General features: G+C 49.4%; 1 protein-coding gene across 1 annotated transcript in view; it reads right to left on the bottom strand.

Moving 5' to 3' along the window:
• Positions 1–11985, bottom strand: part of Gnai1 (G protein subunit alpha i1) — an 80737-nt gene that overhangs the window by 2437 nt on the left and 66315 nt on the right. The window contains exons 5-7 of the mRNA XM_004639252.2: positions 6285–6298; positions 4885–5147; positions 3650–3803 (exon numbers count right to left, since the gene is read on the bottom strand). Of these exons, the coding sequence (XP_004639309.1) occupies positions 3650–3803; positions 4885–5147; positions 6285–6298 (431 nt within the window). The remainder of the gene's footprint in view (positions 1–3649; positions 3804–4884; positions 5148–6284; positions 6299–11985) is intronic.

Below are 11985 nucleotides of genomic sequence, written 5' to 3'. Positions count from 1 at the left end.
GTTGATGACCATTTCCCACTCCTTTGTCTTGGTCCAAAGCTGCCCAGGGTGCGCATACCACATCCCTGCTTTCCTGCTCACTAGCGACTGCCTCCAAACGCACGTGGTTCTCTGAGGACAAGGCACAGACTTCCCCTGCACCCAGTGTTGGAGCACGCCTGAGAGAATGATCGGTGCAAACCCCAAAATGCCAGCGGGCAGCTGCTCACCAAGGAGAAAGCCTGCAGCTGCACACAGTAACTTGGGCGTGGCTTGTGCACTCTCTCCTGACAAAAAGAAACCAAGCTCAAAAAACCCACAGGTGACCCACACGATGTTTGAACTAGAATCCAGGGGAACTCATGAGGACCAAAGGTAAGCTACGGATCACTCTGCACATGTCTGGGGCAGGGGTCTGCGTGCTTAGTTGAGATTGAGAGTGTGCGTTAAACGCAAGGCCTTTGCCCTGAGCTATATCTCCAGCCCCTTAAAACTAAATAATTGATTCTGATAACACAGTCTTAGTAAGTTGCCTGGCTTGACTCACAATTTGTCACCCCCTGCCTCAGCCTCCCAGAGTGCTGAGCAGACAAAGGTGTGCCAGCTCCAACCAGCAAAAAGGCTTGGCCTCTGGGCTCAAGGGTTGGGGCATGTCTGTACTTTTCACTGTCACACGTTCAGTGAGTCACACTTCAGCTGACTTTGTGCAGGTACAGGTGAACCCACACATGATGGTGTGACAGACATTAATTCATGGAATGACGAAATACTTGGGCTCAACGTTCACTTGCAGCCCGTGCAGCAGCGTCTCTTGTAGCAGTCACCCAGAGCTGCCGGTCCGGCTTTCCGGGTCCTGTGCTAGCCAGCGTGCTGGGGCTGGTCCGCTCCAGCTTGGTTCACTCTGTGCCCAGGCCGTGCAGGCCACCTGCCCTGCTCCTCTGACCCTCAAAGGGTTGCAGGAGGCGCTCAGAACTGCCTCCTGCAGAGCTCCTCCCGCTGTGTACCAGACCCCGAGGCTCGCTCTCTCCTACAGACTCCTCAGACGCAGCTCTCTCCAAGTGCTGTGCTTCCTCGCACAGCTTCCCAGAGCCCAGCTGTCCTGGGCAGGTGCCAGGTCCCCACCAGTGAGCTCAGAAGGCAGCAGCTGTCCCAAACCCCTACACTCCTCCTTGAGGTACACAGCACCCCAGGCAATGCACATGGGAAAGGGTCCTGTGTGCGTCCTGAAGCACAGTGGTGGCCTGAATAGTGGGAACTCTCGGAAGGGACAAAAAGGGATGCAAGAGCCACTGGCCTTGAGTAAGTGTCCACTCACTCTTGGGTTGCTGCAAACCACGTTGTATACCATTAAAGCCTACCAGGCTTGGTGCTCCACAATGCTGAAGCAACGGACAGTGTCTGCTTGGCCCAAGGAAGCGAGCACAGCCCTAAATGAGAACTACACTTGAGGCCTCAGCTCCCGCAGGGTGCACAGCCCAGACTTTGCTCCTTTTGGACAGTTAAACGACTGGACCAAGCCCACAGAGACATGAGGAGCTTCAGGGGCCCATTCCTGGGACACACTTGCAGCAAAGTGTGTGTGTGTGTGTGTGTGTGTGTGTGTGTGTGTGTGTGTGTGAGATGGAACTGTCCTGAACAAAGTTAAGTATAAAGGAAGCTAGAGAATTGGGAGGATGATTTTATAATCACAAGGAAAAGAGAAGAGATTTGGGGAATAAAATAATGGGTTTGTGTGAGTCTCAGGTGCTGAAGGCATACACGTTCTAGCAGCAGTAAGTAATGTGACAATGAGGCTTCAGGGAGAAACCTGGGCTAAGCAAAGGGTTAACACAGTGAGACAGCAGTGACAGAAGGGCAGAGTGTGGGGCTGCGGGGGAGGTGAGGGCCATGAGACCAGCAGGAGTGGTGGCAGACAGGCAGGCAGGCAGGCAGAAGGTCGCAAGCAGTCCAGGAGGTCTGCGTGTGGTTCCTGGGGCGTGGGGGTGACAGCCCAGGGAGCTGGAGCTGAGGCTGAAGCAGGGAGCACGGAATCAACAGCGATGAAGCACACGAGTGTGGGTTTTATAATCTTAACACCAGGGCCAAGGAAGAATGGTGCGATTCTCTTCCTCTGCAAAGATTTTGGAGTACGTCATACACTGGCAAGGGAAGGGCTACGAAGCCCATGCCCGACACACTGCAGTCCCGGGTTCAACGGCGATGGATTCCTCTGGAGCAGCCAGGGTTACGAACTGGCGCACAATACACGCCACGCCATCAGCACTGGGGAAGCAGAGCCAACTCGAGGCCAGAGTGCGTGAATTCAGAAACTGGATTACAAATGGCTTCATTCCCCAGAAATGCTTCAGAGCAAGAAGACTAGGGGTTCCGTGACGTTAGAAAAGCAAGCAAGAAGTTTTACATGTGCCAGTTTGAAAGTGCTGGACTGGTGTGGCTCATGACACACAGCAGAGCCGGTCGCAGAGTACAGTGGCTTCACTTCTGGCCCCAACGAGGACGCCGTTCAGCAGAGCGTGGTCAGCCATCAGGGCTTGCAGAGAGACGACATGTGAACTCGGGGCCTCCTCAGGCTGCAGTGTTCCCACCTCACAGGGCTTTGCCATTGGGCCCAGGACAGGGCGGCCACCAAGCATGGCAGAGCTAACTCAGTGCAGGGTTGCCTAATGCTTACAATGCAATGGACTCCTGATACTTTTTTCAATTGTAAACAGAAGGATGGGGTAAGGCTGAAGACTTAATAACTGAAGACTTCCAAATACTTGGATTTAAGTACCATATAAAGCAGTGGTTATCATACCACTCCCTCATGTGGAATGCAGTTCCCAGTGCTAAATGGGAGCTAGAGAATCCAATGTAAAATGGAATGTAGTAAAATCCAATGTGGGAAACGTAAAAGTGAGGCGCTCCACTTTAAAGAAGAAAGAGCAAGATGAGAGTCAGGTGTGTGAGCGTGCGTGTGTGCATGCGTGTGTGCGCGTGGGTAAAATAAGAGCCCGGTCTCCAACAGTCATCATGATGCAGCCCATAATTTAGCCCAAGTCTTGATTTCATTGATAGGGCTCTGAGGTCTAGATAGATTAGTGGACTTATTCAACATCAAAGGAATTTTGAAAAAGCCAGGACTGTTCTGCAAGCCTATTTTCCTTATTCCAGGGCATTTTCTGTAGCTGAAGAATCAAAGCACGGTGACCTGTCTTAACATTAAAGTCAGCTTTCCCAGGAAGCCCCCCGCCCTCCTCTGGCCCCTTCTCCCTCTTCTTCCAGCCTGGTTGCTCCTTGCTAGTAGCCCATTCCCTGCCACCGTTTGCTTCCTGTGTCCCTTGAGGTCTGTCCCGGAAACTGCACAGCGAGCAGTGAGGCTTGGTGCTGCAGACCCCAGGACACCAGGCCTGGGACACTGGCTGAGGCATGAACCACATTCAATGGCAGGAAGACCGGAGCCATCCCTGAAACGACCCCCAGCTTTTCCATAGAATGAACACATTATTTTCCATAAACACATCCCCACCGAACAAATGACCTGTGGTCAAAAAAAAGGTTGATGAAATCTCCTACAGACATTAAGAATGATGAAGCCAAGAAAGTCAGAAAAACAACTGGCTTCTTGCTTGAAGGGAAGTTGCACTTAGAAATATGCAGCTGGGTAAGTTATTCAAAACAAGTCCAATACCTGCATATTCTGGATAGCATATTGTGAGAGGGCTTTTCTTGATCTTTTCTTCAAAGAGATCCTTCTTGTTTAGAAAAAGTATAATGGACGTATCCGTGAACCACTTGTTGTTACAGATGCTGTCGAACAACTTCATGCTTTCATGCATTCGATTCTGCAAGGGAAGACAACATTAGACTTTCACTGGTGGCCAGGAGAATGTGGGAATATTTGAAACACAAGAAGAAAACAGAGATTAGTCAGTTGACAAACAGATACCATTCCCCAAAGGCAAAGTCCTGTCAGTGCAGACAAGTGCAGCCCCGACTTTAGGTGAGAGGAGGGTCTCGTCATACATGGCCATCTGCATTCAGAGTGTCCCCTACCTGTCACCTGCCATACCTGGGGCCGTCAACTACAGGGAGTTACAGGAGAGATGATCAAGGGCAGAGATTTGAAAAGAAAGGTCACTGTCATGGAGGGCAGTTGGTTTTCATCAAGAGATGTGGAGGTTGAAAGGAGTAAGGAATGAAACGGCACAGGCTAGAATCCACTTAGCCCAAGGCTGGCTGTACTAGTGATGACTTTCTTTGGTTCCCTGCCCTCTGGGGCTGTGTTCCTAACAGGCAGGGAGCTCTTCCATCACCCGGACTGAGGGGAACACATGCGTGATCTCCTCCCGCACACATGGCCACATAAACGTACACACCTCATTTTAAAAAAAGAACAACACCAACATCTCGACTATGTTGTATTAACGTTAACTTAAAACAAGAGCTTTTTTTTTTTATGGCGGAACCGGGGATTGAACTCAAGCCCTTGTGCTTGCTAGGCAAGCGCTTATTCTACTGAGCCATCTCCCCGGCCCCACAACAAGAGCTTTAAATTTCTATTTAAAAATATTTTTCCCAGGAAATAATTCATGGTACAGGAAACCCAGAGGCAGCGTCTGCCGCGCGCAGGCGCACACCTTGCAGCGAGAGCAAGCGCAGCCCGGGAGCCCTGCAGCTGCAGAGCGCACTTGCCCACGTTCGGCACGTAAACAGACGCCTCTCCAACTTTCCCTTCCCCAGGAGATGGCCCTGTGTCTCCCTGGTCCACTTCCCTTCTGTTATGCAAAGAGGAAGGCCCAAGGAAAGTCTGGACTTTCAATAATTCAGGCAGAAGCAAGAATTTCTCAAGACTTTCTCGGAAAAGCTCCAGCAGCGGCTGCAGCTCCCGTGCCTCGGCCCCACCCTCGCACGCAGTCCACTTGCCATCTCTTCGTCCTCCGCAAGCACCAGGTCATAGTCGCTCAGGGCCACACAGAAGATGATGGCCGTCACTCCCTCGAAGCAGTGGATCCACTTCTTCCGCTCGGACCGCTGGCCACCCACATCAAACATCCTGGAGAGGAGAGAGCGAGAGGTGAGGTCGTACTGCACTTCCAACGCACCAGGGACCTCGGCGACAGCAGTGAGAACCAGCTCCAGGTGGCTGGGAGCAGGGACAGGGAGAAGGGAGAAGAGGACCCTGCTTTCTCCACGGGGCGAAGTCTGCTGGTTTTATAATTTCTTTCACTAGGATAGGTATTTCTCTCTCTCTCTCTCTCTCTCTCTCTCTCTCTCTCTCTCTCTCTCTCTTTCTCTTTTAAGATAAAGCTTTTTGTTTTTGCTATGTTTATTTATTTCTGTATTTGGTACAGGGTCTCACTACGCTGGTCAGACTCATAGTGATCCTCCTGTCTCAGCCTCCCCAGTGCTAGGATTATAGGCTCACACCACCATACCCAGTTTCAGTGCTGGCTTGGCATGACGCTGGCCTGGCATGTGGTACCGGGGATTCAGTCCTGGATCCTGGGTCCTTGCGCTTGCCAAGCAGGCACTTAGACCACCAGGCTATCTTCCCAGCCCCATAGAACAGATATCTCTGAAACAAACAAAAAGCGGCTCCCCCATAAGGCACTCATCAGCACCTGAGAACGCTTAGAGCAAATACGAATGTGTGCACCACATGACTACTGTGATGTCCCGAGCAGAAAGCATCTGGACACCCCAAGATCACAGGGCGCAGGCCTGGGAAAGCCGTGGAACCCCACGGCTCCACCCTGCCACTGAAACAGGAGTTCTCTCAGAGGCAGCAAACAAGACTTAGGTAGAAAGCAGAAAACATGGCAGGGAAATCACGTAGGCTGCCCAGATTGAATGCACACAGGGCCAAAAGCTCTGTCCACCTGAAGGGGAAAAACCGTGGCAATGGGAAAAAGGGGGCTGAGGCAGGGAAAGGGGAGCTGCCCTTCTGCACAGCCTCAAAACTTCGAGCGGGACAACCCTCCACTTCAGTAACTAGTGCACCACGGATGTCAGTGAGGGTGGCAGTAACCCCACCCCCACAGCCAGGACAGTGGTGTCCTTCCTTTGTACTGGCAAGAGTTTATAAAGTTAAGGAAGAGTTTGATTCACAGACTACATTATGCAACCTAGAAATAAGCACTTATATAATGGAAACACTATAAGAACTGGTACATTTTAAAGGCTTCATTTATCTAGACAGTGCACTAATTAAAGTCCCTATTTAATTCCCAAGTAAAATGAGTTTTCCCTACAGACCGGTGCTGGCCTATAAACCAAATCTGAGGCCATCCACTTGGACTGTTCCTTCTGCTTCAGCTGGAAACTGTTATTAAGGATGCTACAGAACCAGATGATTCTCCCATATGGTGAATCGAGATGGGTAAGATACAAGAAAGGACAGGGTACAAAGTGGATGGGATGTGAAGCACGGCAAGAGAGCTCGAAGAAGAATAAAGCGAATGACCATGCTGGGTTTGTAGGCCTGCCTAGGAACACAGCTTGAAAACAGTTTGACCAACTGGAATTTATCTGAGGTAGCTTTTCTCACCAAATATCAATACTTACTGTGCACAGAACTGAAAATCAATCCCACCCGCCCCACCTTTTCTCGGGCAATGGTCACTTATGCTGCCAATGTGGCTAGAGGAGGGCACCTTCCTATCTCACCAACATGCTAGGTGCCACTGCGAAGGCATCTTGGAGGCGTGGTCATGCTCTAATCCCCCAGACTTGGGGAATGAGGACTGCCCTCAGCCATGTGGGCCACACCCGGCCCACCCAGTGAAAGGCTCTGGGGTGAAATGCCACAGATTCTTGGGGAAAACAAACCCTTCCTGGAAACTGCACGGCAACATGAGTGCAAGCTCAATGCACGTGGTATCCCTAACAACATCTACACGTGCCACTGTGGCCCTGGATCTGGGGAGCAAGTCAAGGCTTCAAGCAGCTTCTAGCGTCTCACAGGACAGACACCTAGATCTTGTTGAAAAGAGGCTGATAGGAACACAGAGACCACAGATGACGCTGTGCAGAGTTGGGCACTATGTCCTGATGTCCCAGCACTCTGGGAGGCCAAGGCAGGAGGACAGCAAGTGCAAGCCCAGCCTGGGCAGCTGAGCAAGACCCTGTCTCAAACTGAAGCATAAAAATTTTAAAAAGGGCTAGGGATAGAGATATGTGTGAAGGCCTGATTTAATCCCTAGTATGAATCACCTACAGAATGTGGGTACGTGACTGTTAAATATGCTTTTAATGAGGTCCTGAAAAGAAATGTCACTACTCAACACAGGAAAGGCAATTCCTGCTATGAAGCAGCGACAGCAGCCTGAACTCAGGCACATTTAGCTGGGGAGACCTCCAAGCCAAGTGTGGAAGGGAGCTGCTATGTTCTCGCTGCTTACAGTGAAATCAGGGTGGGAAGGCGCACTGAGAAAGGGACCAGTGAGTGAAGAGGGCCCCTTCACACACACACACACACACACACACACACACACGCACGCACGCACGCACACGCACACGCACACACACAGAAGGAAAGCACCTAACCTTAGAGTCATCCTGCTATCAGCCAGGAGCGCCATGAATGGCCAGTGCCCGCCAGGCTGTGAAGAGGGAAGTGCAGCCCCTGAAGTGCTTTGGGAGGTCACCACCCTACTGTCCAGTCGCCAGCACTGCCTATCTGGTCATGCACCCCCTTGGGGACAATTATCTTGGCAGCTACACGAACTGCACATTCTCTTGTGCATGGGCAGATGGGTACACATTTCCCGGTCAATTCCACTTTGCTCTAGAGTAGCTATCTTTCCCAAAATATTAAATACATATTTCATCTCCCCTTCCCTAACCCAGAGAATGTAAAGACCAACAGCTTGTCCCTTCTGATCCCTGAGCACCCAGCACCAGACACACACAGTGCATAATCGGTGAGTATTCACTGGCCGCAGCGTGTACTCTGTGTGCAGAAGAGGTTTGGGAACAACAGCTGAACTCTGCCATGGCCGGGATCCACACATGCAGTTACAGTGATGCCTCCGGTGCTCAGCTGCACTGCGTTGGGTGGGAACTGAATCAAAGTCAACGGTTAGGTTCAGTGATGACCTCAGGGGAAACTTGATTCAGTTCTCGACAAATTCAACCACGATTGTAACCAGAATCGTGGAAAGAATTAAAATCCCAGTCAGGATGCCACTGTAATGGATAATCAAGCACTCTGACTGCAGAAAAAGTCCTCAACTTACTCATTTTCTAAATTTAATTATGAATGAATGAGAATCTTTCATGTGTGATCAGAAACAAAGAACTTTTAGCCTAAATGCATGGTTTACAAATTTGAGGTGAATCAGAGTCAACAGATGGCTTGATTACACCTGTGTGGGGATGAGACCTGAGGATCATTATGCCCACAAGACAATGCCTGGCAGAAACGTAGACAGTGCAGATGATTCTGAGCGTATTGCACATAATTGCAACCCCAGAACTCTGGGAGGCTGAGGCAAGGAGTTGTGAGTTTAAGACCAGCTTGGGCTACAAAGCGAGCTCAAGGCCAGCCTGAACTGCATGGTGAGACCCTGTCTCAAAAAGACCAAAACCAAACCAACAAGAAGCAGAAATATTCACTATTGATCATCTATAATTAACAAGCCTTCATCTCTGCATATACTGTTCCCCAGCACGTTCTCCACATCAGGTAAGCCTTCTGACAGGTGCAGGTCAGAGAGTGGCCCTGGTGTCCCAGGTGCTCCAGGGGATGGGGGAAGGGAAGGGAGTATGTCTCAGGAGTGCTAGGTCATGCTGGGACTGCTGCCGCACACTACCGCCACCAAGGCTGACCACCAGCACATTCCCGCTGGGCCTACACAGACATGTAACTCCTAAGCAGAACACCGAACCCCAAAGAAAAGTGTGCACACACACTTGCACCCTAGAGAGGGGACAGAAATTGCTCTTACGGCCATTTCACAGCAGAAGAGACGTTTTATAGCTGGCAACGCTTCAGCAACATCGGTTCCCTAACTAAAGCAAATCACACAAATGCCGAGCACCAGTGCCCATTCACCAGGAGGCTAACACGAATGTTTACATGTTTTACAAAAGTGAAACTCACTTTATACAGTAATTAGAAATCAATAAATTCCTATAGGAAATGCACACAAATAGAGCAGAGGATGACGTGTGGCGTGGCCCAGCTGTCACTCTCTGCTCTGACATCCATAGAGAGGGCCTGGGCGGCCTTTTGCGGCAAACGATGGCCAATGGACGGCTGACTGACAGCATAGAATCTATCTGAACCTCTGGACAGGCCTGTGTTCATCCTCCACATCAGCACATCACAACAGTGAGGAAATACATCCTGTGCAGCCGCACCTTCCGCTGAAGCTTAACTGGGGAAAAATAAAGGGTGCCCCAGAAGGGCCACAGTGGGTCCCAGGGCTGACGTCCACACAGAAACCTTGGCAAATGCACGGTGCGCCACACCTCCAGCAGTGACCCTGATGTCTGGAAACAAACGTGGAAGGGGGCCTTGCAGCCCCGCTGGAGAGAACCTTCCAGCCAGACCGTTTCAAGCAGAATGGTTGGCTAAGCATCTACCTTGGCCATGGCTGCATCCCCAGCCAGACCGTTTCAAGCAGAATGGTTGGCTAAGCATCTACCTTGGCCATGGCTGCATCCCCAGCCAGACCGTTTCAAGCAGAATGGTTGGCTAAGCATCTACCTTGGCCATGGCTGCATCCCTAGGGCCAGGCACCCTTGCACTATTTTTTTTCCAAAAGGCAAGAACTCAGTTATCTTTAAGCACCTGACAATGGGAAAGTATGTACCAGTGTCTCTGTTAAAAATCATAAGGGGGGGGGCAGGGGATGTAGCTCAGTGGTAGAGAGCTGGCGTAGCACATGCAAGGCTCTGGGTTCAAGTCCCAGCACCATCAAAAAATAAAAAAATAAAATAAAGGAAGCTTTGGGGGCCAGGGAGATTGCTCAGTAGAATGAGCGCTTGCCTGGCAAGCACAAGGGCCTGAGTTTAATCCCCGGTTCCACCAAAAAAAAAAAAAAAAAAAAAAGTCTAAGGGAATTTTCCCCAGCTCCTGAACAGGTGGCAACGATTCATCCATACTAACCCCACTTGCATGTGCTTTCTTTTCAGACCATACTAGCTACAATAAACCCACTCCTGGACCTAATAATTTAAGTATTCTGTGGCCCATAGTCTTTTAAAAAGGTAATCAAAATCCCTTCAAAACAGAATCCAAGGTGAAGTAGGTTTTAAAATACATTTTAAATCTCATTGGAACAGTGAACTTCCTTATATCCAAAACCGCTCATAGTTTAAATATAACTATGACAACACTCCCCGGATCAACTATATCACATGGTCACTTACCTCCTAGAACTATGAATCTACTAAAAGAGGGCAAGCAATTCAATAAGCAAATACCAACAGCAAAACAGTGGTCCAGCTTGAGCTTAAAAATGGAGGAAAATAAAGTAACAGCATGTGCAGATCCACAAAAGCATTAAAGCAGAAAGCTAGAACTGCCAGACAGGCTGATGGGGAACTGTATCTTCATGTAAGAAACCAGGGCAGGGCTGGGGATGCGGCTCAGCAGCACAGCACCTGCCCAGCAAGCACCAGGTCCTGAGTTCCATTCCTGGCGCCAAACAAGAAAAAGAAAAAGAAACCAGGGCAATGCTTTTGTGTTTTGTGGAAAGACAGCGAGACAAACTGACCCTGAACTTTTTCTCTGGAAAACTCTAGTTATATGAATCACTGACAAGTTGCTGGCAAAGGCAGAAACACAAGCATTGGAATGAAAACACTTCCGAAACAGTAAGTGCAGTTACATATTTGTAAGACAGCCTTCAATCTGTAGTAGTGAGCTTTCTTTAGGAAGTGAATGGTCATCTCTTTTCTTGTCTCTGACTGGGAACTACCTAGGAGCCTTCTGAGATTCTACTGCAGCATTTTGCCCAGCACTGGAGTTACGTGAAGTAAAGTCTTGGACATTTCCATAAAGGTCTTATTTACCATGATGACTTTACATCAGAACAGTTCAAATTGAACCCAAATCATAATAAAATGCTCCTCTAACATAACCATCGTCTTATTTGTGGAAAATATTGCTGTCTGTCTTTAGGAAGAAGGGGGAAGAGTTTTACTGATGGAAAATGCATTCACTATGAAAATAAGGCGACTCTTTAAAATGACTCCTGCAAATGTTCCTTGCAGCAGGCTGATCGGAGCAGCACGAAGCGCGCACCGTGAGCTTCCTGAGGCGGAGCCGGGCAGTGAGGGGCTGCGGCCATGAGTGATGAAGGGGCCCTGGCGTCCCTTCTGTCTGTGGCCCTGATTTTACATAAGCAGGGGAAGGCCAGCAAAAACTACTTTCAAATTCCAGAAATGCACTCCTCTTTGCAATAAGTTATATGCTTCAAGATGGAGTAAGGAGGGTGGGACCAAAACACAGTAGGAATTCAGGGGGGAGGGGGGGAAGGGGAGGGGGAGGGGGAGGGGGAGAAGAAGAAAGTGACATGTGCTTGTGGTGCGGTCCTATGATTCTTCCCCTAATTTAAAACATACAACATATTCAAAGGAGAGAAATGTACTTCTGGAATTTGAAAGTAATTTTCACTGGCCTTCCCCTATTTATAAAAAATCAGGGGCAAGGACAGAAGGGACTCCGGGACCCCTGTGTCACTAAAGGCCACAGTCCATTACTGTCCAGCGCCACCTCAGGAAGCTAACAGAGCTCTCTACAGGGTGCTCGGATCAGCCCACTTTGCGAGAATATTTTTCAGGAGTAACTTTAAGGGGTCTTCTTATTTTCATAGTGAACACATTTTCCACCAGTAAAACTTTCCCCCCGCTTCTTCCTAAAGACAGAGAGCAATATTTCCTGCAAATAGGACTATGGTTACATTAAAGGAGTATTTTCTGCTTAGAAATGAAACCCAGAAAAATGTTTTCATTTAAAACACTAAAAATTATATGCAATAGCTGGGCCCAGTAGCTCATGGCTGTGATCTAGCC

Source organism: Octodon degus, unplaced genomic scaffold (genome assembly GCF_000260255.1).
Source record: "Octodon degus isolate 3935 unplaced genomic scaffold, OctDeg1.0 scaffold00108, whole genome shotgun sequence".
NCBI lineage: Eukaryota > Metazoa > Chordata > Mammalia > Rodentia > Octodontidae > Octodon > Octodon degus.
This window is presented reverse-complemented; position numbering and strand designations above follow the sequence as displayed.